At 66.3% G+C, this 16397-nt stretch overlaps 1 protein-coding gene across 1 annotated transcript; it reads left to right on the forward strand.

Moving 5' to 3' along the window:
* Nucleotides 1–378: 378 nt before the first annotated feature.
* Nucleotides 379–11619, forward strand: ADAMTS4 (ADAM metallopeptidase with thrombospondin type 1 motif 4; the record flags this gene model as incomplete). Its single annotated transcript, XM_029055125.2, has 9 exons — nt 379–894; nt 1972–2295; nt 2859–2991; nt 3120–3290; nt 4187–4473; nt 6331–6517; nt 6630–6805; nt 8309–8484; nt 10945–11619. Coding segments are annotated over 9 exons (2445 nt in total), but the record flags the coding sequence as incomplete, so codon positions are not given.
* Between the last annotated feature and the right edge of the window lie 4778 nt (nt 11620–16397).

Here is a 16397-nt window from a genome sequence, read left to right on the forward strand (position 1 = left end):
AAGGGGGGAAGGCAGAGACGGACAGGGACGGTTCGAAGGAGAGAGACAGAGGTCCCGCAGATGGAACAGTCGATCTGAAACGGAGGGGCCGAGGGAAGGGTAGGCCCCGGTAAAAGTCAGACTAGCCAAGCCCGCCGAGCCCCCCACGACCACCCTCCCCTAAGGGAGCCGGAAGCCTCCCGAGGCCGGGAGCGCCGACGCGGGGGCTCCCCGGACCTCCGCGTCCCTGCCCTCGCCCGCGTGGGGAGCGTCATGTTCCCGGCCGGCGTGACCCCTGGCCGGACGACCCTGCTCCTCCTCCTCCTCCTCCTCCTCCTCCTCCCGCCCTCCTCGTCCTCGACGTCCTCCCGGTCCCCGGCCCCGACCCCGACCCTGCTGCTGCTGCTCCTGGCGACCCGCCCGCCCCCGGCCCGGCCGGCCCGGCCCGGGGAGGAGGAGATCGTGTTCCTCCGGAGGATCAACGGCAGCCTCCCGCCGGGCCCCGACTCCCCGGGCCCGCTGCTCTTCCGCCTGCCGGCCTTCGGGGAGACGCTGGAGCTGGCCCTGGAGCGGGACCCGGGGGTCCGGGCCGAGGGCCTGACGGTGCAGTACCTGGGCCGGGCCCCGCCGGCGCTGGACGGGCCCGAGCCGGGCTCCTACCTGACCGGTTCGGTCAACGGGGACCCGGAGTCGGTGGCGGCGCTGCACTGGGACGGGGGGTCGGGCCTGCTGGGCGTCCTGCAGTACCGGGGGGCCGAGCTGCACCTGCGGCCCCTGGACGGGGGCGGCCCCAACTCGGCCGGAGGGGCCGGCGCGCACGTGCTCAGCCGCAGGAGCCCCTCTCGGAGCGGGGGCACCATGTGCAGCGTCGGCGGCCGGCTCGGGGGGCCCGGCCCCGCTCCCCGCAGGACCAAGGTAGGCCGTCGGGGCCGGGGGCCGCCTGTGACACCCCTGCTTCACCCTCAGCCCCTCTCCCTCCCAGGCCGTACCGCCGTGACCCCCGTCGGCCTTCCTCTTCCTCCCGCTGACCTCCCTATCGCTCCCCTCTGACCCCGGCTGGGTCGGGCCCCGGGGGGTCCCGGCCGGGCGGGGGAGCCGGGCCGGCCGGGTCCCGCGTGATGCCCTCCCTCCCCCCCCCCCGCCCCGCCCCGACACCCCCTCCCGCGCCCCGCCTCGCCTCGCCCGCCCCATGCCGTCACCCTAACCTCGAGGGCGGGAAGCTGACCGCAACCTGGGAATTCCCTCCGGGCCGGAGAGGGGAAGGGTCAGAGTCACCATCCAAACCCACTTCTTCCTTCCTCCCTCTTGCCCCTCCCCGCTCCCTCTCCGGCCTCCCCTCCGGCCGGCCACCCCCGCCCCCCCCCCCCGGGCCCGGCGAGGCCTCGGAGACCCTCGGGGAGCTGGCGGGCCCGGGGCATCTCCCGTCACCCTCCTCCCTCATCCCCCCCGCTCCTCCACTTCCCTCCCTTTAATCCAGACCAGACGCCGCCTCTCCTCTTCCCCGCTCCCGCCTGGATATCTGCCCCGGCTTGGCCCGCCGTCTACCCTCCCGCCCCCGGATCCTTCAGACCCTCCCTTTCCATCCCCCTCCCCCCACACGGCCCAGACACGTCGCAGCAGCCCGGCCCCCCTAGCCCCGACTCCCACTGGGAAGCCCCCCGCGGCTCCTCCCTTCGAGAGGGCCCGGCCAACGCTATCCCCCGGGCTACGTGGCCCGCAGACGTGGCGCTCCCCCCCGCCCCCACCCCGGAGAGGCCAATCCTCCGAGTTACCCTAGAGACCCCTCCTCCCCCCCCCAACCCGGCCCCATCCCAGCCAGACGGGCGCGCGCGGCCGACCGGATCCGCCCCGGGCACCCCGGGGTGGCGGTCCCGGGAGGGGAGGAAGCCGCGCCCCGACGCCCGCGGGCGGCCGGAGGAGGGCGGCCCTCCGGATCCCTCCCCCCCCCCCCCGGTCGCCCCCTCCTCATCCCCAGCTCTCCCGGCCCCGCAGCGCTTCGCCTCCGTCAACCGCTTCGTGGAGACCCTGGTGGTGGCGGACGACAAGATGGCGGCCTTCCACGGGGAGGGTCTGAAGCGCTACCTGCTCACGGTCATGGCGGCGGCCGCCAAGGCCTTCCGCCACCCGAGCCTGCGTAACCCGGTCAGCCTGGTGGTGACGCGGCTGGTGGTGCTGGGGCCCGGCGAGGAGGGGCCGCCGGTGGGGCCCAACGCGGCCGAGACGCTGCGCGCCTTCTGCGCCTGGCAGCGCGGGCTCAACCCGCCCGAGGACTCCGACCCGGACCACTTCGACGTCGCCATCCTCTTCACCCGCCAGGTGTGGGCCGGTCCCGGCCCCCGGGGCCCCGACGAAGCCCGTCCCCCCCCGCGGTCTCGTCTTCCGCCCCGGGACGGGGGGAGAGGCGGGCGTCGCTGTGAAGAGTGAGGACCGGAGAGGTGAAGCGGGTTGCCCGGGGTCACGCGGCGGGCCGGGCACTCCCGCCCAGAGGGTCGTGGGTCCGTTCATCCGGTCGTACCTCCCGAGCGCTCGCCGCGTGCAGGCGCTCGGGAGAGGACGATACGACAACGGACGGACGCGCTCCCGGCCCGGCTCCGCACCACGGGTCGGCCGTGTGACTCCGGCCAAGTGGCTCTGCTCTTCCGGGCCTCCGTTCCCTCATCTGCCGAACGGGGATTGAGCCCGGGAGCCCCACGGGGGTCGGGGACCGCGTCCGACCCGATTTGCACGTATCCACCCCGGCGCTTAGCAGCGCGCCTCCCGCGTGGCGAGCGCTTGACGGACACCAGGCCCGGGCCGCTCGACCGGCCCGCCTTCCCCTCCCCGGCCACCCCCTGGGCCCACACGCCCCCGCCACTTGCCAACGGTTCCCCCTCGCCCAGGACCTGTGCGGCGTCTCCACCTGCGACACCCTGGGCATGGCGGACGTGGGCACCGTGTGCGACCCCGCTCGGAGCTGCGCCATCGTGGAGGACGACGGGCTGCAGTCCGCGTTCACCGCCGCCCACGAGCTCGGTCAGCGGGGCGTGGCGGGAGCCGAGGCGGGGCGCGGGGGCCGGGATGACGGAAGGGGCGAGGGGTGGCCGAGGTACCCGGGCGACGGGCCCTACATCCGCCCTCTTCCCCGCCCGCCCGCCCCGCAGGCCACGTCTTCAACATGCTACACGACAACTCCAAGCCGTGCGCGGAGCTGAACCGGGCCGGGGGCTCCGCCCGCCACGTCATGGCGCCCGTCATGGCCCACGTTGACCCCGAGGAGACCTGGTCGCCCTGCAGCGCCCGCTTCATCACCGACTTCCTGGACAACGGCCACGGTCAGGATCTCCTCCCCCCACCCCACCCTTCCCTCCTTCCCGCTCCTTCCTACGTCCTCTGCCGGGTTGGGAGCGGGACCCGCCTCCGCCCCGGCGTGGGTGGGACCCCTCGCCCGGGTCCCCGAAGAGAACCGCGGAGCCCCGGAAGGCGCCGCTCCCCGCTTCCACTCGCACCCGGAGCTCCCCGGTCTCCCCCAGACGCCGCCTTCTGCAGAGCGACCCTCTCCGAGACGAGACCCCACTTTCCCCCGGTGTCCTCCGCGCCCCCTCACCTCCGCCTCCCCAGGACGCCGTCTCCTGGACGAGCCCCCCCCTTCCCCCTGGGATCAGCAACCCCCGTGCGGGACGCCGTCTAATAATACTAACGTGGGTATCTGTGAAGCGCTCACTAGGTGCAGAGCACCGTTCCAAGCGCTGGGGCAGAGACAGGGTCACCGGCTCGTCCCACGTGAGGCCCACGGTGAATCCCCATTTTCCAGATGAGGGAACTGAGGCCCAGAGAAGTGAAGTGACTTGCCCACGGTCACACAGCTGACAAGTGGCAGAACCGGACGAGACGCCACCTTGCCTCTGTGACCTACGCCCCCCTCTCCACCTCTCCCTCCCCAGGGCCCTGGGTCCCGGAGGAGACCCCAGCTCTCCCCTGTGACTTGCCCCCCCGGGGACGCAGTCTCCTAGATGAGACCCCCGCCGCCCCACCAGACGCCGACTCCTGGATGAGACCCCCGTGACCTACGCCCCCCCCCCCCCGGCACCTCTCCCTCCCCGAGACGCCGTCTCCCGGGCGAGACCCCGCCCTCCCCCTTTGACCTCCGCCCGGCCCCCCGGGACACCGGCTCCTGGACGGGACCCCGGCTCCCTCCCGCCGTGACCTCCGCCCGCCTCTCCCTCCCCAGGACACTGTCTCCTGGACAAGCCCCCGGCCCCGCTGCGCCTGCCGGCGGCCTTCCCCGGCAGCAACTACGACGCCGACCGCCAGTGCCAGCTGACCTTCGGCCCCGACTCCCGCCACTGCCCGCAGCTGCCCCCGCCCTGCGCCGCCCTGTGGTGCTCCGGCCGGCTGAACGGGCACGCCATGTGTCAGACCAAGCACTCGCCCTGGGCCGACGGCACGCCCTGCGGGCCCTCCCAGGCCTGCATGGGGGGCGTCTGCCTTCCCGGCGCCCAGCTCAAAGACTTCCACGTAAGGACGGCGGGGACACGGGGGCCGGGGCCTGAAGCGGGTGGGCCCCCGGCCGGGCGGAACCCCGTGAGGCGGCCGACCTCCTCCGTTCGACCGCGGGGCCGTATTTACTGCGCGGGGCGCCGTTCTGAGCGCTCGGCGACGGTGACGGTCCCCGCCCGCAGCGAGGCACAGTCTGGGGAGGCGGACGGCGACGGCGATAAATCCATGACAGATTTGTTCGCGGGTGGGGGGGGGGGCCGGGGGAGAGCAAAGGGAGCAAGCGGGGGCGGCGCAGAAGGGAGTGGGAGATGAGGAAAAGTGGGGCTTAGTCCGGGAAGGCTCCGTCTAATCCCGGCTCCGCCGCCTGTCAGCTGCGTGACGGTGGGCAAGTCACTTGGCTTCTCTGGGCCTCATCTGTAAAATGGGGATTTAACGGCGAGCCTCACGTGGGACGACCCGATGACCCCGTATCTCCCCCGGCGCTTAGAACAGTGCTCGGCACATAGGAAGCGCTTGGCGAATACCGACGTTATTCTTCTTCTCCTCTGGGCCTCGGTTCCCTCATCTGTACAGTGGGGATGAAGACTATCAACCCCATGTGGGACAACCTGATCGCCGTGTATCTGACCCAGCGCTTAGAACAGTGCTCGGCACATAGTAAGCGCTTAACAGATACCACCGTTATTATTAATAATAATATCATCATTGATACCGGGCTCGAGGTCCACCAGGGGGCGCTGGGATAGGGCAGGCTCCTCACCTCAAATAACAGATCGGTCATTCAATCGTAATTAAATAATAATAATAATAATAATGATGGTGATGATAACGGTGGCATTTGTTAAGTGCTTACTAGGTTCAAAGCACTATTCTAAGCGCTGGGGGGAGATACAGGGTGATCAGGTCGTCCCACGTGGGGCTCACGGTCTTCATGCCCATTTGACAGGCGAGGTCACCGAGGCACAGAGAAGTGAAGTGACTTGCCCGAGGTCACAGGGCCGACAAGCGGCAGAGTCGGGATTTGAACCCATTCTTCATTCATTCATCCAACCGTATTTTTTATCATCATTGTTGTCATTATTACTAATTCATTCAAGCGTATTTATTGAGCGCCTGCTGCGCGCAGAGCACCGCGCTAAGCGCTTGGAAAGCACAATTCAGCCACAGAGACAATCCACTCGCGCTCTCGATCCTCATTTTACAGATGAGGAAGCTGAGGCCCAGAGAAGGGAAGTGACTTGCCCAAGGCCACCCAGCAGACAAGGAGTGGAGCTGGGATTAGAACCTATGCGCGCTCACCGTGCGCAGAGAGCTGTCCTGAGCGCTCGGGGGACTACAGTAGAACCATAAACGGGCACATTCCCCGCTCGCAACGAGTTTACAGTCTAGAGGATGAGCTTCCAGTCCGTTGAGCGCTTACTGGGTGCGGAACACTGTGGTAAGCGCTTGGGAGAGGAGGATATGATGGAGTCGGTAAACACGTTCCCCGCCCACCACGGACGTACAGTCTAGAGCTCAATCAGTGGTAATTTGGAGAGGCGGGGTGGTCTAGTGGAAAGAGCCCGGGCCTGGGAGTCGGAGGATCTGGGTTCTAATCCCGGTTCTGCCCCTTGTCTCTGGGCAAATCGCTTTACCTCTCTGGGCCTCGGTTACGTCACCTGTAAGACGGGGATGGAGACCGTGAGCCCCACGTGGGACAGGGACCGTGTCCGACCCGATTTGCTCGTTCCCACCCCAGCGCTCAGTCTGGGCCCCGGCACCCGGTGAGCGCTTAACGGACACGCGGAGGTGATTATTGTTACAAATACGATCGACTGACCGAGCTCTTCGTCTCTCCCCCCCCCCACCCCCCACCCCGGTCCCGTCTGTCTGCAGACCCCGCTGGCGGGCGGCTGGGGCCCCTGGGGCCTGTGGGGCGAGTGTTCGCGGACCTGCGGCGGCGGGGTCCAGTTCTCCTCCCGCGACTGCACCCGCCCCGTCCCCCGCAACGGGGGCAAGTACTGCGAGGGCCGCCGGGCCCGCTTCCGCTCCTGCAACACCCAGGACTGCGCCCGGGGCAACGGTGAGGAGGCCGGCGGCGGTCCCGGGGGGGGGGGGCCGGCGGGGAGCCGGGGGGACGGTCCGGCCGGGGTCGGGGGTCTCTGACGGTGTGTCTCTGGCGGGGGGGGACGCAGCGCTGACCTTCAGGGAGGAACAGTGCGCCGCCTTCAACCTCCGCTCCGACCTGTTCAAGAATTTCCCGGGGCCCATGGACTGGGTCCCCCGATACAGCGGCGTGGCCCCCCAGGACCGGTGCAAGCTCACCTGCCAAGCCCGGGCCCTCGGATACTACTACGTCCTGGAGCCAAGGGTGAGGGGCCGGGGGGGAGCGGGTGCTTTCGGACCAACGATAATGAGGACGATGACGAGGAGGAGGAGATTTCCGAAGCGCTCCCCGCGCGCCGGGTACCGTGATAATCACGATGACGGCATTTCTTCAGCGCTTCCTATGCGTCGAGCACCGTTCTAAGCGCCGGGGTAGGTGCCGGCTAGTCGCGTTGGCCGCGGTCCCCGTCCCACCGGGGCTCGCGGTCTCGAGCCCCATTTTCCCGGCGAGGGAACCGAGGCCCGGAGAAGCGAAGGGACTCGCCCAAGGTCGCCCAGCAGACAGGTGGCGGAGCCGGGACTAGAACCCACGACCTTCTGACTCCCAGGACCGTCCTCTATCCACCAGGCCGCACTGCGCTGGGGGTGGGGGGGTACGAGCAAACCGGGTTGGACACGGTCCCCGTCCCACGGGGGGCTCGCAGCCTCTAATCCCATTTTCCAGACGAGGGAACTGAGGCCCGGAGAAATGAGGTGACTTGCCCAAGATCACGCAGCGGATAAGTGGCGGAACCAGGATTAGAACTCATATCCCTCTGCCTCTCGGGCCCGGACTCTAGCGTCCCCCCAACCCCAGGACCTTAGTCATCTCGTTTCTCTGAGCCTCAGTTCCCTCATCTGGAAAATGGGGATTAAGACCGTCGGCCCCACGTGGGACGGGGACTGTGGCCAACCTGATTGGCTTGGACCTACCCCGGCGTTTAGTCCGGTGTCCGGCACATAGTGAGCGGCTAGAGGATGCCGTGTAAAAAAAATAAATAAAAATCCACCCCACCCCGGTGCTCGGGCCAGTGCCCGGCACGTGGTAAGTACCTGACGTCACAGCGGAGAAGCCGCGTGGCTCAGTGGCAAGAGGCCGGGCTTGGGGGTCAGAGGACGTGGGTTCTAATCCCGCCCCCGCCACCTGTCAGCTGCGTGACTTTGAGCGAGTCACTTCTCTGGGCCTCAGGGACCTCATCTGGAAAATGGGGATGAAGATTGCGAGCCCCAAGTGGAACAACCTGACGACCTTGTATCCCCCCCCCCAAGTGCTTAGAACAGTGCTTGGCACATAGTAAGCGTTTAACAAATGCCACTGTTATCGTAGAGGCTGGAGCCCGGGCCTGGGAGTCAGAAGGTCCTGGGTTCTAACCCTTTGTGTGACCTCGGGCAAGTCGCTTCACTTTTCCGGGCCTCGGTTATCTCGTCTGGAAAATGGGGATGGAGACTGTGAGCCCCACGTGGGACGGGGACTGCGTCCAACCCGATTCGCCCGTACCCACCCCGGCGCTTAGTACGGTGCCCGGCACACAGCGAGCGCCTAACAAACGCCATCATCCTCCTTCTCGGTTCGTAACAAATACCTTACGAGGAAAAGAATTCGTTCAGTCGTAAATTCGGCCGCCGTCCCCCGTCCCACCGCTCAGCCCGGGGCCTGGCGCGGAGTTAGCGCTTAACCGACACCACGTAACAGAACCCAACCCCGCTGACGTGTGCGCCCGGCCCGCAGGTGGCCGACGGGACGCCCTGCTCCCCGGACGGCCCGTCCGTCTGCGTCCAGGGCCGCTGCATCCACGCCGGCTGCGACCGCGTCATCGGCTCCAAGAAGAAGTTCGATAAGTGCATGGTGTGCGGGGGAGACGGTTCTTCCTGCCAAAAAGTCTCCGGCTCCTTCAGGAAACCCAGGTGCGGGGCCGGGGGCGGGGGGTCCCGGGGTCCCCGCCGAGCGCTTACCGGGTGCCCTAGGGGGAGGCCGACACGACGGCCGACGGACACGTTCCCTGCCCGCGAATGGGGGGAGACGGACCTCAAGGGGAAATCAATAAAATGAGAGCCGGGGACATGAGCGGTGTCGGGCGGGGAGGGGGGATGAATAAAGGGAGCGAGGCAGGGCGACGCGGAAGGGGGTGGGACGCGAGGAAAGGGGGGCTTAGTCTGGGAGGGCCTCCCGGAGGAGATGGGCCTGCAGGAAGGCTTCGAACGCGGGGCGCGAGAGGAATGGTCTGGCGCATCTGGGGTGGGGGGAGAGGGCGGGCGGTCGGGGGACATCACCTCCCACTCCTCCGAGATCCGGCCCCTCCTCGCCCCAGCCTGGGCTACCGACTCCCACAGATGAGTAACCGAGAGGCGGTGTGGCCCGATGGCTAGAGCTCAGGCCTGCGAGTCGGAAGGATCTGGGTTCTAATCCCGCCTCCACCCCTCGCCTGCTCCGTGACCTCGGGCAGATGGCTTCACTTCTCTCACGTCTATTGAGCCTCGGTGACCGCATACTAATAATAATGTTGGGATTTGTTAAGCGCTTACTACGTGCCGGCCACCGTCCTAAGCGCTGGGGGAGGTACAAGGTCATCAGGTTGGCCCCCGTGGGGCTCACCGCCTTCATCCCCATTTTACAGATGAGGTCACTGAGGCCCAGAGAGGTTAAGTGACTTGCCCAAGGTCACACAGCGGACAAGCGGCTGAGCCGGGATTAGAACCCATGACCCCTGACTCCCGAGCCCGGGCTCTTTCCACTGAGCCACGATGTTTCTCCTGTAAACATCTCTTTTCATCTATAAAATGGGGATGGAGACCGTGAGCCCTGTGTGGGTCACGGACGGTGCCCAGTGCGATTATCTTGTGCCTACCCCGCCGCGTAGTACAGTGCCTGGCACGCAGCGAGTGCTTAACAGATACCATAAAAAAGAAAAGTGGCACCGGGATCTTGGGGGGAACATATGTGACTCCCCTCTAGTGAACCGCCTTGGACATCTCATCCATGAAGTGATCGGCATCATCACCAGTGGTATTTATTGAGCGCTTACTCTGTGCAGAGCACTGTACTGAGCGCTCGGGAGAGTATCACGATCCAAAGCCCTCTGCAAACCTTGCCGAGAAGGAGGCCGGCTTGGTGAATTCATCCCCTACAGAGACTCTGAAAGACCAAGGGAACCTCTTTCCCCACCCATCATTAATAATAATAATAATAATAATAATAATAACGATGGGATCTGTTAAGCGCTCACTACGTGCCAGGCACCGCGCTAAGCGCTGGGGAGGATGCAAGCAAATCGGGTGAGGCACCGTCCCTGCCCCGCGTGGGGCTCCACGGTCTTCATCCCCACTTTCCAGATGAGGGAACTGAGGCACGGAGAAACGAATTTGCCCGAGGTCACACGGCAGACAAGTGACGGAACTGGGATCAGAACCCACGACCTCTGACTCCCAGGCCCGGGCTGTAGCCACTAGGCACTTGAAGCACTTTATCCCCTCGCCCTCCTCATCTCCCTCCTCTCCTCCCCGTTTTCCGTACGAGGAACCCGAAGCATAGAGAAGTTAAGACCATTCATTCAGTCGGTGGCATTTACGGAGCACTTACTGTGTGCCGAGCACCGTACTGAGCGCTTGGGAGAGTACGATTTAACAGTATCGCAGAGGCGGAATCGGAACCCAGGTCCTTCTGACCCCCCCGGGCCCGTGCTCTCTCCACCGGGTCACGGTGTCTGGAGGGGGGGAACTCAGCACGGCGCTCTTCGCGCCGTAGACGCTCAGTAAATGCGACCGAACGAATAGGGGCAGCCTCGAGGGGCGAGGGGGCGGCTCCGGGTTCCGACCCCGGCTCCGCCACACGTCTGCCGCGTGACCTCGGGCGACCCCCTTCGCCTCTCCGGGCCTCGGTTCCCTCGTCCGTCAACCGGGGACGAAGACCGTGAGCCCTACGTGGGACCGCCTGATGACCCTGCATCTCCCCCGGCGCTTAGAACGGCGCCGGCCACGTAGTAAGCGCTTAAGAAATACCGACATTATCATGGTCGGTCTCCGGGCCTCCTGTTCCCTCATCTCTCAAACGGGGACGGAGACCGTGAGCCCTACGAGGGACCGCCCGATGACCCCCTGATCTCCCCCGGCGCTTAGACCGGCGCCCGCCGCATAGTAAGCGCTGACGAAATGCCAACGTTATTATTATTATTATCCTCCGGGCCTCCGTTCCCTCATCTCTCAGGCGGGGATGAAGACCGCGAACCCTACACGGGACGCTCGTCGGCTTCGCGTCGACCCCAGCGCGTACAAATACCCGCGGTGACGATTAGGAGGTTGGGAGGGGGTGCCGGGACTCCCCCCCCCCCCGCCCCAAGCCGATCGTGCCCGCCTCTGCCTCCCGTCCAGGTACGGCTACAACGACGTGGTCACCTTCCCCGCCGGCGCCACCCACATCCTGGTGCGGCAGCAGGCCCACCCCGGCCCGGCCCCCGACCCCGGCCGGGGCCCGCGGCCCGGGGCCGACGGCGTCTACCTGGCCCTGCGGCTGCCCGACGGCACCTACGTCCTCAACGGCAACTACGTCCTGCTGCCCTCGCCCGCCGACGTGGCGCTGCCCGGGGGCGCGGGCCTGCGCTACAGCGGGGCCACCGCGGCCGCCGAGACGCTCTCCGGCCGCGGGCCCCTGGCCCGGCCGCTCACCCTGCAGGCCCTGGTGGCCGGCGGCGCCCGGGTGCCCCGGCTCCGCTACACCTTCTTCTCGCCCCGGCCCCCCGCGCCCCCCACGCCCCCCGCCCCCCGCCCCGCCACCCGGGACTGGATCCGCCGCCGGGCACGCATCCTAGAGATTCTCCGCCGGCGTCCGCGGCCCGGGGGGAACTGAACCCTTCTCCCCCCGCCCCCCCGAACCGACCCCGAGAAATCGCGGACTGGGGGCGCGGGTGGGGGCGGTAACGAGGGGGCCGCTCTGTGCCCGGACACGGGGGGGAGGGGGCCGCGAGGGCCGGACCCACCCCTCCTCTCTCCCGCAGGCCGGCCCTGCCCTGGGTGAGCCCGACTCTCGGGGAGGGGTCCTCGCCCCCGGCCCCCGTCCTCCCTCCCCGCTCCCCCCCCACGTCGGTCATAGGAAGAAGCGGGTGTGGGGGGGAGCGGGCCTCAGCGCCCGTATTTATTTGGATATTTATTCGGCGGCGAGCCCCGGGACGGGAGACTCGTGGCGAAACTCAGCCGGCCCCCCGGCCCCCTGCTCCTGAAGGGTGGGGGTCCCAGAGAGAGAGACTGTGTGAGCGTCTGTGTGCGTGCGTGCGTGTCGTGACCCCTATAGAGGGAGGAGGTGGAGTGGGGAAGGGGCTGCGTTTGGGGGGGGGGGGGTCGTGTAATTTGCTTTGTGTTTTCTAATAAACCCGACTCCGTTATTTATAGTCGCGGGCTCCGTGCTACTCTGCGGGAGGAGGGGGCGGGCACCTCTCTTCCCTCAGTGACGGGATCGGGGGGACGGAGGGGAAGGGTCCGGGGGTGGAGGAAGGTTGCGGCCTAGATGACCGTTGCCCGCGTCTGGACCCCGGAGGCGGCGGGACCGGGTCGGGTCCGTCCCCGGCCTCCCTCGGGCCCGTCGGGTCAGCCGCAGCAGGGTCGGCTGCGTCGCGGACCCCCGGGCCCCCGAGGCCCGGCCTCCCCCGTCTTGGGCATCGGCGCGGGAGGCTGCCCGGCCCACGGGCGCCGACCGGGGCAGGCGGACGGGTGCGGGGAGGCGGCAGGATCGGGGGGAAGGGACCCCCGCTGACCCGCGCCCAGCCCCGTCCGGTGGGGGTTCGGCTCCGGGGGAGAAGAGGGGAGGAGGTAGAGAGGAGGGAAGGGATGGATGATCCCGGGGGCCGAGGGGCCGGGGGTTGGGGAGGGGAGGCGGGGAGACCCCCTCCAGCCCGATCTCCTCTCAGCCCCTCTCACCCCGGCGATCCGTCTCTACCGTGTGAGAGGCAGCATGGCGGAGCGGACGGAGCCGGGCTCTGGGAGTCGGGTCACCGGTTCCGCCACTCGTCAGCCGCCTGACCCTGGGCAAGGCGCTTCATTTCTCCGGGCCTCGGTCACCTCGTCTGTAAAACGGGGATCGAGACGGTAAACTCCTCGTGGGACGAGGGATCGGGTCCGCCCCGGCGGTCGGCCCAGTGGCCGGCCCGCGGAAAGCGTTGAACAAATACCGTAATTACGATTATTGCTGTACCGAGCGCTTGGGAGAGGACGATGGAGCTGAGAGTCACGTCTCACCCTCTAGACTGTAAGCTCGTGATGGGCGGGGAGCGTGTCTGCTTACTCTCCCAAGCGCTTAGAACAGCGCTCTGCACGCAGTAAGCGCTCAATAAATACCATAATCATCACTGCTGTACCGAGCGCTTGGGAGAGTACATTGGAAAGAGCACGGGCTTTGGAGTCAGGGCTCATGAGTTCGAATCCCAGCTCTGCCACTCGTCGGCTGGGTGACTGTGGGCGAGTCGCTTCACTTCTCTGGGCCTCGGTTCCCTCATCTGTCAAATGGGGATCAAGACCGGGAGCCCCACGTGGGACAACCCGATTCCCCTATGTCTACCCCAGCGCTTAGAACGGTGCTCGGCACATAGTAAGCGCTTAACAGATACCAACATTATTATAACAGGGTTGAGAGACACGTTTCATCCTCTAGACTGTAAGTTCGTCATGGGCAGGGAGCGTGGCCGTCTATTGCTCTGTTATCCTCTCCCAAGCGCTTAGAACAGTGCTCCGCACGTAGTAAGCGCTCAAGAAATACCATAACTATTATTATTACTGTACCGAGCGCTTGGGAGAGTACGATAGAGTTGAGGGTCACGTTTCATCCTCTAGACTGAAAGCGCGTTATGGGCAGGGAGCGTGTCTGGTTATTGCTCTGTTAGCCTCTCCCAAGCGCTTAGAACAGCGCTCTGCACGCAGTAAGCGCTCAATAAATACCATAATTATCATTACTGTACCGAGCGCTGGGGAGAGTACCTATAACGGAGTTGAGAGACACGTTTCATCCTCTAGACTGTAAGTTCGTCATGGGCAGGGAGCGTGGCCGTCTATTGCTCTGTTATCCTCTCCCAAGCGCTTAGAACAGTGCTCCGCACGTAGTAAGCGCTCAAAAAATACCACAACTATTATTATTACTGTACCGAGCGCTTGGGAGAGTACGATATGACAGAGTTGAGGAACCCGTTTCACCCTCTAGACTGTAAGCTCGTTAAGGGCAGGGAGCGTGGCTGTTTATTGCTCTGTTGGCCCCTCCCAAGCGCTTAGAACAGTGCTCCGCACGCAGTAAGCGCTCAATAAATACGATCGAATGAAACGAATGACTATCCGCAGGGAGTTAGTCTCAAGGTGATCCAGACAGTTTCCCCGCCTCCCCGAAACGTCAGATTTCGGGTCCGGAGGCCGCAGTCCGAGGGCATCCCGGAATCTCGACGGGGAGGGGGCAAGGGGCGAGGCGAGGGCTGAGTCCGGAAAGGGAGGGAGAGGTTTCGACCGTGAGCCGGTCACTGGGCGGGGATGGTCTCCGTCTGTTGCCGAATTGTCCATTCCAAGCGCTTAGTCCAGTGCTCTGCCCGTAGTAAGCGCTCAATAAATACTATCGAATGAATGGAGAAGCAACGTGGCTCAATGGAAAGGGCCCGGGCTTGGGAGTCAGAGGTCGTGGGTTCTAATGCCGCCTCCGCCACTTGTCAACTGTGTGACTTTAGGCGAGTCACTTGACTTCTCTGGGCCTCAGCTCCCTCATCTCTAAAATGGGCATTGAGACCGTGAGCCCCACGTGGGGCAACCCGATGACCTGGTGTCCCCCTCCCGGCGCTTAGAACGGTGCTCGGCACACAGTAAGTGCTTAACAACTATCATCATTATTGTCGCGGCGTGGCTCTAGCGGAAAGAGCCCGGACTTGGGAGTCAGAGGTCATGGGTTCGAATCCCGGCTCTGCCACTTGTCAGCTGGGTGACTGTGGGCGAGTCGCTTCACTTCTCTGGGCCTCAGTTCCCTCCTCTGTAAAATGGGGACGAAGACGGGGAGCCCCACGTGGGACAACCCGATGACCCTGTATCTCCCCCAGTGCTTAGAACGGCGCTCTGCACATAGTAAGCGCTCAACAGATTCCAACATTGGGAAGCAGCGTGGCTCAGTGGAAAGAGCCCGGGCTTGGGAGTCAGAGGTCACGGGTTCGACTCCCGGCTCTGCCACTCGTCAGCCGGGTGACTGTGGGCGAGTCCCTTCACTTCTCTGGGCCTCGGTTCCCTCATCTGGAAAATGGGGATGAACTGTGAGCCTCATGTGGGACGACCCGATGACCCTGTATCTCCCCCAGCGCTTAGAACGGCGCTCTGCACAGAGTAAGCGCTTAACAAATACCAACATCGTCATCATTATTATTATTATTATTATGATTATGGGGGTGAGGGGCGGAGCGTGAGAGGGGAGGCGGGCGGGGCTTTGGAGGGAGATCGACGGGGCCGGGGGCGAAAGGCGGGGCTTTGGAGCGAAGGGGGCGTGGCCTGGGCCGTGTGGGCGTGGGCGGCGGGGGGCGGGGCCCGGGCCAGCGGGCCTGCCCATTGGTCGAGGGGCGGGGCCCGGGCGGGAGGTGGGCGTGGCCTCGGCCGGAGGGGAGGGGCGGGGCGGGTCCTCTCGGCCCCCCTCCCTCGCGCTCTCCCCCGCCCCGTGACGTCACGGCCCCGGCCCCGCCCCTCCCGCCCGTTTCCAAGATGGCGCCGGCGGCGGTCTTTGCCCGGCTGCGAGGCCGGCCGTGATGGGGGCCCCAGCCCAGGTAGCGGGGGCCCGGCGGGGACCGGCTAATTGGCGGGGGGGGGGGGGGGAGCAGGACCCCGGATGATTGGTGTCGGGGGGGAGGGAAAGCGGGACCCCGGATGATCGATGGGGGATAGAAGGACCCCGGATAATTGGGGGGGAGCAGGACCCCGGATAAATGGTGTTGGGGGGGAGGGAAAACGGGACCCCGGATGATTGGCATGGGGGGGGAGCGGGATCCCGGGTAATTGGTGGGTGGGGGAAGCGGGCCCCCCATAATTGGTGTGGGGGAGAGAGCAGCCCCCCCCCCCCCCATGACCGGTGTGAGGGAGAGGAAGGGGACCCCGGATACCGTCTGTGGGGGAAGCCGGACCCCGGCTAGCGTTTGGGGCAGAAGCGGGTCCCCGGATAACTGCTGGGGGGAGCAGGACCCCGGGTAGTCTCGGGTGGGGGGAGCAGGACCTCGGATCATCGGGTTGGGGGGGGCGGGAAGAGCGGGACCCCCAGGCATGGGGAGGGGGGAAGCGGAGGCCTAAATAACTAGTGCGAGGCCCGGTGGCCCGGTGAGTGTTTGGGGGGGGGGGAAGCAGGACCCCGGATAATTGACCGAGGGGAGCAGGGACCCGGCTAGTCCCGGGGGGGGAAGCAGGACCCCGGGTAACCGGCGGGGGACGCCAGGGGCCCAAAGGGTAACCGGGGGGGAGGAGGGGAGAGCAGCCCCCCGGATAACTGGTGTGGGCCGCTTGGGCCCCGACCGTGCTGGGGGGGCGGGGGGGAGGGGGCGAAAAGCAGGAGCCCGGATAACTGGCGACCGGGGGGGGGGGGGGGCAGGGCCCCGGAGGGTCCCGAGAGAAAGCGGGAGCCCCCCTCTTTTGGGGGGAGAGCAGGACCCTGGAGGAGGGGGAGGGGGAAGCCCGGATTGGGATCGGACCCCCCCGGCCCCCTCCTCCCTCTCTCCCCCGCTCCGTTCCCCCTCTCCCTGCTCCATTTCCGCCTTCTCCTCCGCCCCGCCTTGCTTTCCCTCCTCCGGGAAGGCCCCCGGGGGGGGGGGGGGCGTAGAGGGGATGGAGCCCCCCTCCCC

The sequence above is a fragment of the Ornithorhynchus anatinus genome, chromosome X5 (genome assembly GCF_004115215.2).
Source record: "Ornithorhynchus anatinus isolate Pmale09 chromosome X5, mOrnAna1.pri.v4, whole genome shotgun sequence".
Lineage (NCBI taxonomy): Eukaryota > Metazoa > Chordata > Mammalia > Monotremata > Ornithorhynchidae > Ornithorhynchus > Ornithorhynchus anatinus.